At 34.0% G+C, this 20382-nt stretch overlaps 2 protein-coding genes across 2 annotated transcripts; one reads left to right on the top strand and one right to left on the bottom strand.

The window, feature by feature from the left end:
• The first annotated feature begins 715 nt into the window (after positions 1-715).
• LOC114374495 (O-glucosyltransferase rumi-like) lies at positions 716-5100 on the top strand. Its single transcript, XM_028332147.1, has 6 exons — positions 716-1278; positions 1408-1985; positions 2948-3137; positions 3254-3318; positions 3585-3795; positions 4605-5100. The coding sequence occupies exons 1-6, from the start codon at positions 1081-1083 to the stop codon at positions 4854-4856; spliced, it is 1494 nt and encodes a 497-aa protein (XP_028187948.1). The 5' UTR covers positions 716-1080; the 3' UTR covers positions 4857-5100.
• A 4808-nt stretch (positions 5101-9908) lies between these two features.
• On the bottom strand, positions 9909-12641 carry LOC114374772 (putative serine/threonine-protein kinase-like protein CCR3). The gene has a single exon (XM_028332443.1). The coding sequence runs from the start codon at positions 12549-12551 to the stop codon at positions 10059-10061; it is 2493 nt and encodes an 830-aa protein (XP_028188244.1). The 5' UTR covers positions 12552-12641; the 3' UTR covers positions 9909-10058.
• Between the last annotated feature and the right edge of the window lie 7741 nt (positions 12642-20382).

Below are 20382 nucleotides of genomic sequence, written 5' to 3'. Positions count from 1 at the left end.
ATTGATATATATTAAATTTATCAATGTAATGCACAACTATAAATTAATAAATATGAATCCATAATAAAAAAAACTCAAGCTTTTCATTTCTTTTCAAGAATGTCTCGCGAAAAATTTGTATTTATTCTATAATTATTATAATTACTTGTTCAAATACAAAAATAGAGTGCGTAATTTTTTGTATTTGTTCCATATTGTTCAATAGTATGTAATATACAGTTATATAAAAAATATTAATTTGTTAAAATACATTTTCTATAAAAAATACTTTTACTAAAAGAGTTAAATAGTCACTGTAATTTTATTTAAATATTTAATTGAAATATTATTTTGTAGTAAATATATTAACTAATTAATATATTTTTTAAGGAAAATATAAATTCTATTGAACTATAATTAATTTGTATAAGTAATCATATAGATTTTTCATTCATTTAATATTTAATATAAATAATAACATTTTTTATGAAATAATGAACATATTGTTAAATGAATGATTTCAAGAATATAAATTTTATAAATAAAACATATAAATTGGTATTGTAAAAGAAAGAAAGAAAAATATTAAAAGAAAGAAACATAAAAGAAATAAGCAAAAAAATGCAAAAGAGAAAAAAAGAAAATTGTAGGATTTTGACAGACAGGAAATTTTGACACTTGTGTAAGACGAGATGGATAAAGAGCATTTCATTTCCAAGTGTCTTCAAAGGTGGTAAACTATATTTTGAAGAAGCGTCCAAATGTCATAACTGCAAACAGTGCTGACTCGAGTTTCGGGCGGCAAGCCTTGTCCACCATGTGTTTGGTAAAATTTCCAAATCGAGCGTGCCTCCACTTTTTCTCTGTCATGCAATCATGCAGCACCAGACAAAGCAAAGCCAAAATATATCCCATCATCACACATAAACTCTCTCAACGTTTCAAAATTCAAACACTTCCCCACGTGGCTTCTCATGCAAATGCCACCACCATATCATTGCATATGGGAGGGACCCTTTACCACCACGAGAAAAAAACAACAACTAAAAAGACTAAAAGTGTGTCTCAAAATAGGACCCCGCCTTTTCCACAAGTAACTGCATGTGCCACTCAACACCACAACCACAATGCACCAAAACAACTCTTTTTCTTCTTCTTCTTCTTCACCATTCTCAATTCTTTTCTTCTTCTTCTAACATGGGACCCTCTTCCACGCACACTCCTCGTTCCCCTACGTACTTAATTCCCTGCGTTATAGCTCTTGCCCTCTTCTCCCTCACTGGACTCCTCCTCTACAAGGTCCTTTTTTTTCCCCACCCCATCATTTTTACTTCCCTACTAACTTCCCATTTTCCTTTCTTATTCGCTTTGTAACGTTTTTTCGCGCTTTCACTAACTTCTCCTTCTCTGGATAATTTCGTCGAACAGGTGGACGACGTCGCTTCGCGCACCGGAACGGTGGTGGGTCACAACCTAGAACCGACGCCGTGGCACGTCTTCCCTCACAAGCCCTTCGACGAGGAGGAGTCCCGCCAGCAGCGCGCGTACAAAATCCTACAATGCTCCTACCTGACGTGCCGCTACGCCGCTGAAGCCCTCGGCGGAGCACGGCGGAGAACCGGCGGCGGCAGGGAGGAGTGCCCCAAGTTTTTCCGGGCAATCCATCGGGACCTGGCGCCGTGGTCGGAGAGCCGGATATCGAAGGCGCACGTGGCGGCGGCGCAGCGGTACGCGGCGTTCAGAGTGGTGATTGTTGAAGGGAAGGTGTTTGTGGATTGGTACTATGCTTGTGTGCAGAGTAGGGCAATGTTTACACTGTGGGGGTTGTTGCAGCTTATGAGGAGGTACCCTGGGATGGTGCCAGATGTGGATATGATGTTTGATTGCATGGATAAACCTTCTGTTAATAAGACTGAACACCAAGCAATGCCTTTGCCTCTATTTCGGTATTGCACCACAAAAGAACACTTTGACATCCCTTTTCCGGATTGGTCTTTCTGGGGTTGGTAAGATTTTCAATTGGGTTGTGCCAAAATGTCATTTCTTTTTCTCTTGTTGCTTTGTGTGGGTCATTCAATTCAATGCCTTTGATTTTTGAATCCACCTGTTTGTTGTGTAATGGGTATTTAAAAGGATATTTTATTCACCTTTAAGTTGACAAGCCTGGTATGACATGGTTCATGGTTGACGCATAAGCTTATATCTCTAGTAGTGGTAGTCTTGTCTCCTAAGCATGTGATCAGATGTTCGATCTCTAGATTCATTTGTAAAGAATAAAATCTGTTGGAAATTGTTAATTTTTTAAATAGATCTCAGTATGTTGATATTAGTCTCTGACTTCTAGTCGCGAGTTCATGAAGAGAAAAAAAAAGTTCACCTTTAAGTTGAATGTACACTGCACTTTTTGGTTCCTTAAAAATTTAAAGACATGTGCATTGTTATTTGTGTGTTTTGAAGACAAACTCTGAAAAGGAATGTTTTTTTTCTTCCAGAAATTGGGACGGGACATACTAGGACTAATGCTATATGATGAGTATCATAGCATTCGCCCTTAATTTAAATGCATACTGTGATTTGAATTTATTAAGATTTATGAGTTATTATATCTTATTTGTGTATTTTAAAGATAGAAATTTTGTTTTTTCTTATGCTAGAAAGTTGTGAGAGGAGAGCTTGTGTTAAAAAAGACAATCTCTTTTCTTTTGCCAAATTTTTAGATCTCTTTTGAAATGCAAAAGATCACTTTGGAAGTAAATAAAAATAAAAAGGCTTGGTTCTTCTTGAGTGAGTGAAAAAGTGAAGATAATCTCTAAAACAAAATGGCGGTTCGCGAACTTACCGTAGGACTAATGTAAATTAACTATGTTAATGTGTTATAGTTTAGTGAGAAGTGCATATTAGACACTTGGTAATTCTGGTGTGTTTGTTTTGACTTGAATCGTGAATCTGTTGAACATTTGTTGCTCAGGTCAGAAATAAACATACGACCCTGGCAGGAAGAGTTCCCAGATATCAAGCGAGGTTCTCGATCTGTTACTTGGAAAAATAAGTTACCATGGGCATACTGGAAAGGAAACCCTGATGTTGCATCTCCTATTCGTACTGAATTAATAAATTGTAATGATTCTAGGAAGTGGGGAGCAGAGATTATGCGCCAGGTTAGATTAAATTGTTTTGCATAATTTGGACCTTAATTGTGTTTTGTAATTTCAATATGCTTTGCTTACCAAATTAATTATGTCAGATGTGTATGCTGATATGATATGCATTGCAGGATTGGGGGGAAGCAGCTAGAAATGGCTTTAAGCAGTCAAAACTTTCAGATCAGTGTAATCATCGGTGAGTATTAGATGTGTCACAACTCACAATGCACTCTAAATATAAATGGATTCTTTTGAACATTAATAATGCACATTATAGAACAATTTCCTGATGCCTCTTCATTTTAACAATGCTTAAACATATATAGAAGAGCAAATTAAAAAGTTACACAAAGTTGGGTGTCATTAAGTTATATTTGTGTTCCATTTTGAAAAGCCACATTTATTGTAGGATTTTATCTTATCACCCTTTCCATCATCCCCTCATATGTCTTCTTCCTGCAGGTATAAGATCTATGCTGAAGGGTATGCATGGTCTGTGAGTTTGAAATATATTCTCTCATGTGGTTCTGTTGCATTGATTATATCACCCCAGTATGAAGATTTTTTCAGCCGTGGCCTTATTCCAAACCATAATTTTTGGCTTGTTGATCCTCTAAATCTATGTCCATCTATAAAGTATGCTGTAGAATGGGGGAACCAACACCCAGTAGAGGTATTTCTTTACTCATTGTTTAATATTTCTGTCCTTATACCTTCTCTCCCACTCTTTTTTAAGTATTCCATATATTGGTGTTCATAAAGAACTAAAAGAAGCTAGAACTAAAAATCTAAAATTTTGTTAGTTAAGCAAACATTAGCACATGGAGGTTGAGGTGAAAAAAAAAAGGCCCACATGTTTAGGATTATATGTTGAAATACATTATGATTGTCCAATTTGTGTAGTTGAATTTTCAAATCCAAATGGTTGGAAATCGGATGAATGTTCAATTTAACTGCTCAAAATGAATTGCAATAGTGATTTTTTTTTCTGAAAATTTCAAGAAAGACCATGATTATTAGGAATGAGGATTGTCTCATGTCAGTAAAGAACATGACATATCATGTTATGAGGGACACACAAATAAATTAATGGACCCTACACAAATAATGAAAGGTCCTACTATAATTATTTGGCATCTTTTTCTCTCATAACGTGACATTGCCATGTTTCTTACCAACATGAAAAGGATTCAAATCCTGTCAATCTTATTTAGTTTTGTTACTGCAATTAGCCGTGAGTTCCGGATACCTTAATCATTGAACTTTTAAAATGTTTGTGTGAGAAAATGTTTTCTTTTTAATCGGCAAATGTTAATTTGTTAGTTTTGTAAGAAATGTCAATTGGGGAAATTCGAACCTGCCACCTCTTCCCCCTCCCTTCACCCTTCCTCAACCACTGAATCAACCTTATATCTACTTTGCATGAGAAAATGTACCCCAATGAATTTGATTATTTATATAGTTGCATTTATATTGCTACAGGCAGAGGCTATAGGGAAAAGAGGGCAGGATTTAATGGAAAGCTTGAACATGAATCGAATTTATGAATACATGTTCCACCTTATTTCTGATTACTCAAAACTTCAAGACTTCAAGCCTACTCCACCACCAACTGCCCTGGAAGTTTGTGTAGAATCTGTGCTTTGCTTTGCTGATGAGAAGCAGAGGATGTTCCTCAATAAATCATTTACATTCCCTTCACATAAACCTCCTTGCAATCTCAAACCTGCCTAGTTATATCACCTCTTAGTTTACACAACAAATATACTAAAGGATTTTACACATCCAAGAATATGGAAACTCCCAGTGAACATTACACGTTATTTAATAGTGTAAAAATATAGTGCCTTTTAGGTTATCATTTACAAGATTTAGCTTTAGTAATAGGCCATCATCATTTATCAGAAAACAACACCACAGGAATTTCATTTTCATTCTCTTCCCGGTCATTCTTTTGTTACTCTGTTTTTTTTTCTTATCTTTGTCTTTCCCTTTTTTTATTTTGCATAAATTTCTTAAATCACAACTAAATTAAGATAAAACAATCCGAGCCAATATACAATGTTGTAACTTGAGTAAAATTCTAGCATGGTTGATCATCATAATGGAGATTCGATAAGAATCCTTTTCATCATAATGTCTGCAGCCAACACACCCAAACCAATAAAAACTTGATGGTCTAATAGTCATAGACTATTACGCTTTCAACTACAGAGACAGTAAAACTATAAAGGTAAGACCATGTGGGGGAAATGCATAACTGACCAATTTGTTGATAATATTTCATATCACATGCAACGTGTAATAATAGTAGTCAAGGGCTTGCAATGGAGGAGTACATTATGATTCAAATACCTAAGAGTATGTTTGGATGAGGTAATTTAAAATTCTAAAGAATTTTAAATTTTGAAAATTTCAAATGCTTTAATTTAAATTCTTCCATTTTTAAAATTTTGTGTTTGGCTAAAAGATTAAATTTTTTCATTTTTAAAATTTTGTGTTTGGATAAAGAAATTGAATTTTTTCCAATTCCAATTCCAATCCAATCCCATCCATTAATAATGAGGATAATCACGTGAAGGCAATTCGAGATCTACGAAAGAGGACATCATCTCGGCACAGGATTGAGGGCGAGAGTAGTGGTCGATGGTGTCGTAGGAGAGTCCATTGAGGTTGTCGCAGAGGGAGCAGGACCAGGACCAGGACCAGGATCACTGCTCGAGCTTGCAGTAGGTGTTGAAGTAGGCCCAACAGTTCTCTCACTGGGGCAAGAGGTCATCGTCAGAGTTGTACGACAAAGCACGGGTGTTCTCGTTGGTGGCAGCGAACGGCGTGACAGTGACACCCCAGAGCAGGTTGGAGCCCTCGCGGGCGTCTATGTCCATTGGGAAACGCAACACTGTGGACCGTGTTGCCATGCTTCTTCTTCCTTCTTCCTCAGCCCAAGCATTATGCTCGCTCACTGTGCTATGAGATCAGTGCATGGAGATTGAGTTAGACTCGTTCCCCCACTTGACTCACTCGATTACAAGAGCGTGAATTTTGGTTCAAGAGAAAGAGAGAAGAGAGAAGACAAATCAAAGAAAAAGAGAAGTTCAAGAGTGAGATGTGCCTCTGTCCACAGAATTTCCAAATTCACTCTTTTGAAGATAGTTTGAAATTCTATTCTTTCAACTAATTAAAATTCCTTTTAAAATTCTAAAATTTTGAATTCCTTTTACTAAAATATCCAAACAATTATTTTTAATAAAAAAAGAATTTAATTCCCTGTAAAAAATACATTACCTAATTAAATTATCCTATCCAAACACACTTTAAGTGATTTTCAATAGTAATACGATCAAAATAGCGGCATTTCATACTCTAAAACAGCAGCACTACTATGTTAGGCTTGAAAGACTAAATTTATTATTTTTTGAAAAAAAAAACTTAATTTTATTCATTAAACATTCACACAGAAGTTACCTGCACTTTGATACTTTGGTCCAATACACAAGAAATAAGTTTTTTTTAATAAGAAACAAGTTGTAATATATTTTACACTATAACTTATTTTTTATATACATGACCAGAGGTAGTATTATTTAACACATCATAAGTTTTATTTTGATATTATTTTTTTCTTTAATTTTTTTTTATTTTTCCATGTTTTGTTCTTTTTTTGTTTTCTTAGAACCTTCCAATGCACATTCTCTTAACTTTTATCTAATCTGTGCAACTTAAGATTTATTATTTATCATTTTTTAGAAAAAAATTGGGTATTTCTTTATGAGTATTAATTCTTAGCATAAATATTTAATTTGTAGAGTTTAATTTTATAACAGGGTAAAGATTTTTATATTATTAACCAATAAAAAACAATCTTTTAGTATATAATTTTTAAAATAATTATTATAAACATCAACAAACATATCCTAATATAATAACTATTTTTTTTTATTAAATTCTTAATTTGTGTTGTTATAACATTATTGGGATGCAGTAAAAAAAAAAAACATTTTTGGGACTGACGGTAATGCGCCACTATTCAAGATTGATAAGTAAATTTTGAATTAGCTTTTATCGGGTTGAAATGCTTTAGGAGTCTGGTTTGTTGTTTAAAAAGCAATTTGCTTATCTATTCAGAAACTTGCTTTTCATTTGATTCCTTCCCATATGGATCATATCAAACTTGCACGCATGATGGTGCAAGAGCCATGTTGTAAAATGGGTTAAATTAAGGAGGGAGAACATAGTATGCAATGCAATTGCATGTATGTTGAAGTTTCTGCCAGAAATAAAATTCTTTCTTGATGATCTAGTAGTGAAGTTCGGTATATAATTTTCTTGGAAGCCACTCAAATGCAATTTTGAATCCTTCCACAAACAAAAAAATAAATAAATAACAAATTAATAACTAACATTATATCATTACATGTTTTTGAGATTGATGCGTATTCAAATTCAAAATCTATAGCTTATTGGAGGCATATATATGCCGTTATAAGCATGGTTTAAACAACCAAAATAATGGAAATTTGTATAAATATCGTATATTAAGTTGTAACAGCATCTTCTAGTTTCACAAGTAATGGATCAAAGAAAGAAAGGAGCCAAAAATCAGACTTTTCGGCCATTCAATAGATAATGGAACCATGGCGGGGAAGTTTACGACACCAAGTAAGGAGAATTAATGCTACAACACTTTTTGAGTCCACTAACTACGTTTGCTATTTATCTATCTCAATCAATCATTCTTAGATAAATGTGTGACTCTAAGTACCGGAATCAACCATCATTCAAGCTTTAACTTCTAAAGAAAATCTTGCAAAAAAAAAATTGTAGGATATTCTTAATTTCCATAAGCAAGATGAGTACATAAATCGAGACTTTATTATCTCCAAAGAGCTAAGTACGGAAGAGGCTAAAAAGAAGATTCAATCTTGGAGTACCAATGAACAATTGTTTGTTGGCAAAGTCTATGAATACATTAGAGGTGTCAAGCCTTAGTTGGTGTTCTGTTATATGGAACCCAACAATCAATCCCCCATTAAGATGTCTTTCATTGTGTGGTCGGCTGCTTACTCTTGACAAAGTTGCTTTTTTTGAACAAAGGTTCCCTCTGCTTTTATGTTCAAATGAGACTGAGTCAAATGCTCATTTGTTCTTTTCTTGCAGGAAATCTCTCCAAGTTTGGATTCACATTCGTAATTTGGCTCCTTTCCGCAGACGTTTCACTTCTTTACAGTGCATTAATAACTCTTTAATTAGTGGCAGATCCACATCAGGTGTTCAAGGAAAATTACGTTCTCTGGCTATGCTGATTTTTGAAGATTATTAATAGAGGTTATTACCAATATTAAGTTTCTTATGTATAGACAAGCGCACCTGTTGCATTTGTTTTAATATCTTGATATAGCCCTTCTTGTATTAGGGAGATTTTTTATTTTCTCTAGCTGCGGGTATGCCCCGTTTATTGTTATATCATTTTGGATTTAATATAATTTACATTTTTCCAAAAAAAAAAATACATAAATCGAGTGAATTAAAAAAATTCTTTCAAAAACAAGTAATTATTTTCTAATATTAATTTCAACGCTATAACTTACCTTGAGGAAGGAGCTTAAATTGTCACAATTTAATATCAACCAAAGAAATGCCTATATACAATACAGCTTGCTTAAATGAATTACTTATCTAAATTTTGTGAATCCTATAATTCACTTAGATTTAAAAAATTTACACAAAAATTTACTTCAATACTAAAGTGAGTGCTTAACTAAAAGCATATTAAATTTTGTAATTAAAAAATAATTATTTAATTGATATGAATGAATTAAACAATAATTATTTATATAAATAACTTATTTAAGTAATGCATTATCAAGATGCTTTAAGAAACAAATCCAATTACAATCATCTAGGACAGATCACCATCTCTTGCGTATAAGCATGAAGGCCGCTGGATCCGTTGAAAACGGGCTTAAATCAATGTGTCCCAACGCGGTTTTGATCTCAAAATTGGCAGCATTTGACTTACCTTAACACTAATTAATTCTGCATGCCCCATGCCTACTTGGCCAGGAATTAAATTAAGCAAAAAATGATGAGGCGAGCATTCGTTAAATTAAATTTATTCAAAATTGTTACCCAATCTGAATGGCTAGTACTTTTGGGCGGTTTAAGTAGAAACAAATAAGCTGGCCTCACTCAATAAGTCAAACTAGTGAAGTAACACCTACGGATATGTTTGGATTTCACGTGCGATGATTCAAAAGTATCTTTGAGTAAAATTAGTTTAGAATCATGATTGATTATTACTCAAAAATATGTTTAAGAGAAAAGAGCATGTTTAATTTCCAATCCAACTTGTGCACGAATTCCGATATCAAATCCAATGATTCACCACAAACTAAACAACAAAAAAAGAATAGAGATTCTTTTACAAATTTCCTTTTGTCACCAACATCTGGTTGCAACGAATACCTAAACATGCACTAAATTTTTGCCCGCAATCTTCATTTTGGTAAAGCAAGACTTGAAATATTTTTATATACTTTTTATAAACTTTAATTCAAACATACACTTCATCATTATTTCTAACTGAACACCCGGAACTATTAAGTCATCTTCACATTCTAGCAAAATCATGTAATCAATTGCTAACTATGCAACAAAGTTTTAAATTGTGCTGCTATTTCATTCCAATTTTTTATATAGCAGGAAATTACAAATAATTTCAATGGTCAATAGTCATAAAATCTAAAAAACCTTAGAGGTTGTAACAAAAATTGTTGAGAATCAAAATGGACCATCAATTCTTTTGCTCTTCTCATTATCTCAGATGAGAAATTCTTGTGTTTTCACCTAAAGTTCATACATGTACAATCCAAAGAATAATTTTAGGAAAAGGAAAAAAAATGAAAGAATTTCATGAGTGAATTTGAGGATAAGATTTTATTCAAGAGGGGCAGAGAATGAAGCAAAGGAGAGGCTAGTAGGGGTGCCCTCAATGAAAGCCAATGCTCTCTCCAAGTTAGCAACAATGTCAGTCATTTCAGGCCTCTCTTTTCCCTCCAAGTTCACACAATGCATAGCAGTGTAAGCCATGATTTGAATGGACTCAACCTCATTCACTTCTGGATGACCAACTCTATAATCCAACACACTCCAAAGCTCTCCTGATGCAATCTTTGGCCCTGTGTATTCCACCACCCCCATAGGGCCTGATCCATCTTCAGGTTTGAACACTGCTCTTTTCCCTGTGAGAAGCTCCAACATCACCACTCCTAAACCATACACATCACTCTTTGTGGTTAACACATTCAACACATAGTACTCAGGGTCTATGTATCCAACAGTTCCAACTGCTTTGGTGGTGGACATCAATTCTTGTTCAGTCTCATGCCAAATTTTTGACAATCCAAAGTCAGAAACTCTAGCATTCCAGTTTGAATCCAAGAGTATATTTGAGGACTTGATGTCCCTGTGGATAATGGGTGGAACTGCATAGTTGTGAATGTATTCAATTCCCCTAGCAGCATCCAATGCAATCTTGATCCTCATCCTCCAAGAATTCAAAATGCTGCTACTCTTGTCAACATTGTTCTTGTCATGCAAGTGGTCATAAAGTGAACCATTGCTCATGTACTCATAGACCAAGAGCCTCTCATCATTCTCCTCACAGAACCCAATTAGCCTCACCAAGTGCTTGTGGTGAAGCCGTGACAGCATGGTCAATTCTGAATCAAAAGCAATCTCTTTCTCCTGAAATTTCTTCTTCATGGTACTAGTACTATCTCCTCTCTTAATTGCAACTTCACGACCATCTCGTAGCATGCCTTTGTAAACACTTCCAAAGCTACCAGCACCTATTTTATTACACAATGAGAAGTTTTCAGTGGCTGTTGCAAGTTCAGACAATGAGAAACTCTCGGTTCTGTCCACACGCTTCGACGATGAACCACTCCTATGCCTCCCCAATCTTCTTGATCCCCGACTTTTGCTAGAAAATGTTCTGAATGTTGTTCCATTGGAACCAAAATTAGGCATGGGGATTATATCCACATATGCATCACTCTCTGAGCTAGTAGGCTTCACAGAATTATTATTACCTCCTCCTACTACTACTTCTTTTCTCCTCAACAAAATCCTCCTTGCACAAATCCAAATGAAATAGAGAATAGTGCATAACCCCACAAAAGCACCAACTGATCCAACAATAAAAAAAACCAAAAACTCCTTCAAGTTTTTGTTTTTCCCTCCACGTGAAGAAGGTTGTTCTTGATTTGGAACAGCTTGTGTTGTTGTTGATGATGATGGTGGAAGCAATGGAACAGCTAGTGGGATCTCAGTTTGACAAGAGTAACAAATACTCCCAGAGCCATGACAAAGAGCACCAGAATCAGGATATGTACCACAAGAACCACTACAAGCACCTTCAACACATGGACCTGGAAGAATCACACCCAATGGAACCTCACTAGGCACATGATGAAAAAACCTACCTTTACCCCAACACACCACTGTCAAATTCCTAGTTGTTAACCCACACACGTAATCCAAACCAGCAACAAGTGACTCAAAAGAAACACCTTTCACCACATTACTATCAAAACCACCACCCCAACACACAACAACACCGTTCCTAGTCCTAATTCCACACGTGAAATCTTCTCCCAAAGCAAGACCTGAAAAATGATCCAAAGAAGTTGTTAAAAAAACACCACCATTGTTGTTGTTGTTGTATCCTAGTTGACCAGAATCATTGTTCCCTTTACAAACCAAAGCCCCGTGAAGAGTCAAACCACACACATGAGACACCCCAGCAACCAAACTTGACATGGTGAAATTCTTAAACTCTCTGTGAATCTCATCACTAATACTACCTTTTCTATTTGCACCCTCGTTATCATCACCCCAACACACAACTCTTCCACTCTCTTTTACTATCCCACATGAAAAACCACAGCCACATGTGATGCTCCGAAACCTTAAACTCTCCGAAGGGGAACTGAACTGGGCCCCACCGCTTCCTCTCCAGCACCGTACCACACCGGATTGCACCTCTCTCGCGCAGACCTGGGAGTCGCCAACTGCCACGTCAGCCAACTGCACCACGTCGCTGTGGAAGACTCTCTTTGGGCGGAAGGAGGCAGTTGTGGCGGCGGTGTCCCAGCAGTGGAGGCTGCGGCCACCGGAGCGGAGGCCGCAGAAGAAGCTCCGGCCGCCGGAGATGGCGTCGAAGGAGGCGTTGGGGAGGGTGAGAGGAACGACGCGGCTGCCGTTGCGGGAGCACTGGATGCGGTGCTGGGGCTCCCCAGCGACGATGCCGCACACGGTGGCGGTGCCGTAGGTGACGGCGGTGGTGGCAGCGGAGCCCAGGCCGTGTACGGAGGTGACGGCGAGGATGGAGAAGAGGGAGAGGGAGAGAGTAAAGGGTGGTGTCATTGGGAAGGTGGAGGCTTCTTCTTCTTCTTCATTGAGAGGGGAAAAAAAATGTTACGAGTTTGAAGAAGAAAGTGCCACTTGCGAGAGAAAAGTCTCGTTAAGAAAATAAATGCAAAGTAAACATTCATAATAATAATATAATATTACCTCCTCATTCCCTAACTTTTGCCAAATTTGTTTGTATATCTCCCATTCATTATTTTACAATTTTGTTTAAAAAGTAATTAACATTACAAATTAAGATCTTTTCCTTCTCTCTGATTAATTGGTGTATTAGATTGGAAATTTGGAATTTTGAAATATTATTTTGACATATAAAAGTTTTAGATTTTAAAAGACTATATAAAAATGTTATTACTTTATACAAGACTTTTGTAATTAATGGATTACCAATCACATATTCATTATTTAGGTAGAAGTTAATTGGATAAAAAAATAAGTATATGTCTCAATAATTTAAAAGGTAATTTTGTAAATAATTAATTTTTTAACAAGTTTAATATAATTAATTAAATTAATAAATTTTAATAATTATTATGAGATATTATTATTACTATTATTATGTGATAAATATATTTTATTATTATGAACTCCAATTAAAAAATACAAAATAAAATTTATTATTAAAAGTGTAGCATTTAATGACATTAATATATTTTTTGATTAAATATTTTTTTAGTTCTTGTAAATAGATAATTTTACTTTTAGTTCCTGAAAAATAAATCATCTTATTTTAGTCTATTATTTTAATTTTTTTATCATAAAATTTTTATTCGAATTTAGTCTTTAGTAATTATTTGTAACATTTTATATTAAAATTTCCTGTTTTGTCTTATTATAAATAAGTTCTTATTTTTTTTATTAAAGTTAGTTTCAATTTTTTTATTACATCCTTTATCTCTCTTATATATTACTGTGACATTTAATGCATTATTCTTTCTTTCTTGTTTTGATGAAGATATAACTAAGAAAATAATTAATATTATCTTAATATTTTTAAATGGCATACTTACATTCAAACAAATTTTTCTTTGAATGAATCTGATATAGTAGTTATAATTATTTTCACATATTTCTTATAGCTATATTTCTCATTAAATTTAATTATGATTTATTTTAAATAATTATGTACTTTTTTCATAATTTTGAGTTTTTTCTTCAAGTTTTTAAATTTACTGAAATTAACAAAATACTCCACAATGCACGGGATATTCATTAAGTAGTTATGATTTTTCTACGTGTTAATCGCGATGATTGAATGCCCTGTAGTTGTGGACCGTGTGGTCCCTGAAAATGTAAAATTCATTGCTATCGTAATGGTAATTAATTGTAGAGTTACATGGTCCTTTTGAAGAGAAAACCCGAAGTATGAAATTGGATTTGTTTGTGTTTATTTCATGATAATTGCCAAGTTAAATAATTAAATTTGAAATTAAGTTCAAAGATGGCATGCTCCATGCCTTGGACAGAAGTTAATTCCCTTAAATGCGTTAAGCTAATATGGATAATTTTATGATGTGTGTAAAATAGAGGCTTGATTTTTATTGGTGTGGTACAATAAATACTTTTCTAACAAGGTGGATACGGATACTTCCGCTATTTATTATTTTTATCAATATTAGTTGATATTTTAAATATTAAAGTTTATTATTATCTTATTCTCCCATTAATTAAAATAAAAATTATTCCAGTAAAAAAAATAAAAATTAATTATGTCTTAGATATAATTAATATTAATAATGCAAACTTTTTGTTACAATTCTTTTAAATCACAAATATTCTTTATAGAAGAATTTTCACGAAAACATTGAATTAAGAACATCTACGTGGAGTTAATTCTTCTAGTTGGATTTTATTTCATACACATTTTGAATTCAGGACTTTAAAAAATTAAACATGTACTATTACAATTTTTTTTGAGGAAATTAAGCATCTATATCATTAAAATTTTCTTTTATCACATCTATATCATTAATGATATAGTTTTAATGATATACATCTATATCTTTTTTTAATCCATAGGCATTAATCAGGGTGTCAAGGGACTTATAGCACCCAACTCAGCCAACTGAGTTAAACTTCTTGATATATCATTATAACTAATTGTTTGTTGCTTCTTTTTTTTCTTTGCAAATTTTCAGTACATACAAATTATAGAAATACTGCCACGTGATTAAATTTAATTTTAGAATTTTTATAGTTAAAGTTAATAAAGGTATATCTAGCCATTTGGTATTGTATCTATCTAACATGGGAGGCTGCTTTTATTGATTATTATTGAACCAAAACTAAAGATTCGTCGGGCTCCATAGTTTATTCCTTCTCTATTTATTTTCATGGTATGGTTTGGGGAAAGAAAGGTAAAAGAAAAATTCACTAAAGTAACTTTATCGTGAGAGGTTGAATGACTTAGATTTGAATTCAGAATAATCCTTCATTTAGTAGTCACTGTACTAATTAGGGTGATCAACAGTTAGATTGGAAGGATTTTTAATAAAAATAAAAAATGAACTGATTGATTTTAATCGATCAGATTTAGGTTGAGAAAATTTTCTTTCACCAATCCTAATTTACTTAATTTAATTTCTATAATATTAAGTTGACTAATTTTTATCTAATCAATAATGTTGCTTTATGTTAAAAAAATTAAAGAATAATTAAAGTAACATTATTTTTTTAAGAGAAATAACATTATTAATTATATATATTAAAGTATTTTAAAAAAGTAATATTCATAAATAATAATTGAATTAGTTCACATTAAATATAAGTTAGTTTGATTACCCAAATCAATCTACAGTATATTTTTTAATTTGATTTTGATCAAATTAATCCGTTCATCGAGTCAAACTTAATCCATCATCACCCTCCTGAAACTAAACACACCATTTATTGCAGGTACATCTTGTTACGCCATAGTATACACTGTACACACACCGATGCCATCTTTCTTGAGCTATTAATGGAAAATTCTGTGCCATTTGAAATTTGACAATTATATATATTTCAAATGTTTGGAAGATAGAAGTATAGAACAATCATGCATATAACGTTGACATAAATCACATTTGAGTTAGTTGTTTCGCTGGCATGTGAACCTCTTATATTTAATTTGAAAGTAATTTGGTTTGGCAGGTTAAAGAATTAACTTTGCTTTACCTAGCCTCTGCTAGCTAGAAAACAGCACATAATTAAAAGTGAGTTGTCATCAAACTTGTTGGAATATTAATTAATTTCTTGCACCTTCTTCCATTCAATTACCAAATGATTCGTTTTGTAGCACTTTTGTTTAATAGTGTACAATAAAACAAACATATACAGATACAATAGAAAAAGAAAGGTTGATAATTAGGGCTTTGTCTCTACACACACTTGACTCGGGATCCGAGTTGTATCTGAGCTAGGAACTGTTTTGGTTTGTTTAATTTAGTTTGTTCGTGGCATTACTTATTACCAGTTAAATGATCAAGTTGACTTAATTTATACATGCTAGAATCTTTCTGATTGAAAATAATCAACAATAGTATCAAATTAAAGTTTACACCATATACCTATTTACATGTGATAAACTAACCTTTCTCTAGTAGGCTTTGTTTAGTTTGTTATATGTTCTCAAGTAAACTACCTTCTATAGCTTTCTGTTTTAAATTTACATGAATGCTCATTCGGTTTATACAATAGGGGCCACAACTGTGTTCAAAAGGCCCTAACAGATTTTAAAAGCAGATTAGCATTTAAATTAACTTTGGTCAAAGGATATCAATTATATGGTCTAAATACTATTAAGAGATTAATTTTGATATACTGTGTTTGTAATTTAAATTGTCAATTAATTAAAAAAATTACTCTAAATATATTTTAAAATTAATTAACTATTACAAAATTTGACTATATATTTTTTCATAATTCTAATTAAATTTGTTCTATTAATACATATTCTAATTAAATTTTATTAATAGTTCTATCCTTCTAAAAACTTTGGAGCTATAGAAATTGGAAAGCGAAAGCAGGGTTGCTAATATAGTTCAATTTTAAGGTGCAGAAGCCATATATATCACTTGAAAAGATCCTATGCAAATCCTAGCATTTTGAAAAGATCCATAGAGTTTTTCTTCCTTAATTCTTGCTCTACTAGAAAAGCTGAATTTTCTTTTGTTTTAATTTTTTTTACAGGTGTTTAATTTTTTTTCATTTCATGTTAGTCTTATAATAAATTTATACATTATATATTATCTAGTAATGGTCATAAATCTTCTTAAGAAACAAAAGAGAATATAAAATAAATTTTCGTTGATACATCCCTTTTACCAGCTAAGGAGATTGACGAACGTCCTTAATATAAAGAAAAGGCTTTGAAGGTGATGCAAGTATATGCAACAGTTGGAGCATGAATTTATTGGACAACAATTAGATGTAGAAACATAAATGATTCGCCTAAAATAATATGATGCATGATGGTGAAGCTGAAGAGGATGCAATGAAAGCCACCATATTGAGAAATATATCATATACCAATCCTTCGATGTCTAGTTTATTCATATCATTGAGCCCTATAAATGTAAAAACGACCCAATATGATAATTTATCAAGAGCATAGGGGTACGTCATTTCACCATTAAAGTTGCGGGTGATGTTAGGTGCACCCAGCAATAATACTGGTGCACCCAACATTTAATGTGAAAGGTCAAAAATACCCTTGACTTAATTTAAAAGATTTTGGTGCACCCAACACCATTTTATGCATTTCGTACACCAGCAACCTGAGCTTCCATTTGCGCCTCCGCTATTCTTCTCCCCTCTGTTTGTACCGTTGTGTCATTTTCGTTGGGCTTTGATCCTTCTTCTCCTCCGTCGGCATTGTGGACGTGCAGTGAAGGGACTTTTCCACCATCGAGGTAAGCTTCATTTCCCCTTTAATGGTTGTCGCTTCCATTGCTGGTTTTTAATTTATTACGGATGTAGTTGATCCGCATTTGATGTAGGAAATAGGTTTAGGCATACAGATGAAGTAGGAAGTAGGTTTGTGCATACTTGATCCGTATGAGTCTTACGGATGAAGTTGATCTGTAAGCCTCATACGGATCAAGTTGATCCGTAACAACTTGATCTGTATGAAGCTTACGGATCAACTTGATCCGTAAGCCTTATACGTATGACCTTTTGTGTAAAAAAAAAAACTGTTTGAGTTCTGTTTCAAGTATAAAAAAAAAGTTGCAGAAATTTTGAAAAAAAAAGAAGAAAAAAAAGGAAGAAAGTGGGTGTTTGATCTTTGAATACGAAATTGAGGCAGTTAGAGACGTTTTTTGGCAGAAAATTGTTTATGAAATTCCCTTATCTGGATTCTCCTCTGAATTCTGAGCATTTTGATATATAGTGAGCCTCAAATGAACAACCGTAGCAAAAGTTATGATATATAGTGAGCATTTGAAGTTTACTTGTCATATCTGTTATCTTATCTATTATCTTATCTGTTATCCTATCTGTTATCTTATTTGTTATCATATCTGTTATCCAAATCAAATCTAATATGTTATCCAAATCAAATCTAATATATTATCCAAATCAAATATGATCTTTTATCCAAATCAAATCCAATATGCTATCCAAATCAAGTCCAAGTTGTTATCCCAAATCAAATCTGTTACTCAGTCTGTGATAATTATATTGTCTTTCCTTTTTTATTTTATATTACCTTGTGTGTCTAATTTAGTCCATCCAGGAACTTAAGAATGAACACGAGTAGTAAAAGGCAAGATGGAATACATTACACAAAAGCCTATATTGAGAGCATCAAACACGAGTGAACTACCATCAAAGAGAGAAACACGTGAGTAGCGTGTGGTGAGGTCCTGAATTTTTTTAAAAAAATTACTGCAAAATTCTTTGTTCCTTAATCATGGCAAGAGCTAGTGATAATGGTGGTGTATATCATCAACTGGACGAATTTCAGCGCTTATTACTGGATGAGATGACTACACAAATGCAATGTTTGTTGAAACGTAACAGTGAAGAGCTCTACAGGCGAATAGAAGGACTAGAGCACCAAATGAATCCAAATGCTGGGAGACCTTATGGTGGCAATAAAAGGGTCAATGATGGATCGAACCGAATAGAGGGGCAAGACAGAATCGAGGGAGTAAAACTCAATGTATCCTCTTTTAAAGGCAGGAGTGACCCAGACACCTACCTTACCTGGGAGATGAAGATTCATCATGCATTCTCCTACAATGATTATCCGGAAGAGCAAAAGGTGAAGTTAGCAGCAGCTACATTCTCAGACTATGCCCTTGTTTGGTGGAAGAAAAATCAAAGAGAGATGAAGAGAGAAGAAGGGCGGGATATAGATACATGGACTGAGATGAGAAGGGTTATGCGAAAGAGGTATGTTCCAACTAGCTACAGTAGAACCATGCGACAGAAACTCCAAAGGTTATCCCAAGGAAGTTTGATTGTGGAGGACAAGGAGATGGAGATGGCACTAGTGAGGGCCAACATTGAAGAGGACACCAAAGCAGTGCATGATGGCTTCACCAACAAGATTTCTTTCCAGCACCATGACCAGAAAATTATTCATAAACCTTTATCCCTCAGAGAAGTGTGTGATGACCAAATTAGAAGGAGAGAAAAGAGAGAACAAGAGAGAGACAATAGTGAGGCATCATAGAGGAATAGAAAAAGGAAGAGTGATACACTTGAGAGATGGAGTGATACACAAGAGAGAGATAGTGATAATTCTAATCAGTTAGCTATTTATGTTTCCCCTAGTGTTCAACCCTTATTGCAGGAATTTAAAGATGTCTTTCCCAAGGAGATTCCTCATGGAATGCCACCTTCAAGAAGCATAGAATATCAAGTTGATCTCCTTCCAGAAGCTTCATTGGCCAACTTACAACAGCAAGCCCCAAAGACTCAACATAAGGATGCACAGACCAAAGTTGAGTATGTGAAAAGATTGTATGACCAAGTGAAGGTGCAAATTGCAAAGAAGAATGAAAGCTATGCCAAGCAAGCCAACAAGAAAAGGAAGGAAGTGGTACTTGAACCCGGTGATGATCCTGGACATTTGAGGGCAAATGTTTTCCAAGAAGGAGGGAATGATGAGAATCTTGAAACTGGCCAAATACAAGCTAAAGGCTCAAGTGGAGAAGGATGAAGGCCCAAGTGGAGAAGGACAAAGCCCCCGAGTGGAGAAGGATGAAGGCCTAGAGACAGAGACACTATCAAGACTATTAATTGTTGCTGAAGGCCCAAACTAATTTGAAGGCTCAAGTTAAATATGTTTTTTAGTTATAATTTTTATTTATTGTAATTTTTGCCCAAACTGTTTAGAAGGCCCATGTCTATTTTTATCTTTTGTTCAGATACACTATAATATTGGTTTTTGGTTTTCAATAAAGAAACTTTTGGCATTTTCCTAAAATTTGGTGAGAGCTTCTCTTTGGGTTTCTTGTTGAACCAATCTCAAACTTATCAAGGTAATCCTTGTGGCGTCTACCCTGACTTATCTTCCTTCACCGGAAGTGGCGTCATCCAAATCTTCGTAGCCTGTATCAAATGATCCGCTCCTACTTAGGTTCACATCACCTTTAGTGTTGACCTTTGCTGGAGGATGACACAGAGTTTTGATCAGGGTATGCAATTTCTCGAAGTTTACTCTTTAGACTAAACTTACCACAAACATCAAGTTCCTCAAATCTTTTAGATATGGTTCCTATCTCTTCCTTTATGGTCACTTCGGGCTCAGATAACCCTTGGTCTGAAAAACTGATTCTCCTCCAAAACATATGGATTGAATCTAGTAGGATGCTACCAAGAACATATTTAGATAGCT

Source organism: Glycine soja, chromosome 11 (assembly GCF_004193775.1).
Source record: "Glycine soja cultivar W05 chromosome 11, ASM419377v2, whole genome shotgun sequence".
Lineage (NCBI taxonomy): Eukaryota > Viridiplantae > Streptophyta > Magnoliopsida > Fabales > Fabaceae > Glycine > Glycine soja.
Note: the sequence above shows the minus strand (reverse complement) of the source record. Positions and strands in the feature narration are given on the sequence as shown.

Excerpts from the sequence above, each read along its gene's own strand:
- LOC114374495 (XM_028332147.1), top strand. The coding sequence starts at position 1,081 with ATGTGCCACTCAACACCACAACCACAATGCACCAAAACAACTCTTTTT. Across the intron at positions 1,986-2,947 it reads GATTGGTCTTTCTGGGGTTG|GTCAGAAATAAACATACGAC; the intron begins GTAAGATTTTCA and ends TTTGTTGCTCAG. Across the intron at positions 3,138-3,253 it reads GAGCAGAGATTATGCGCCAG|GATTGGGGGGAAGCAGCTAG; the intron begins GTTAGATTAAAT and ends TATGCATTGCAG.
- LOC114374772 (XM_028332443.1), bottom strand. The coding sequence starts at position 12,551 with ATGACACCACCCTTTACTCTCTCCCTCTCCCTCTTCTCCATCCTCGCC.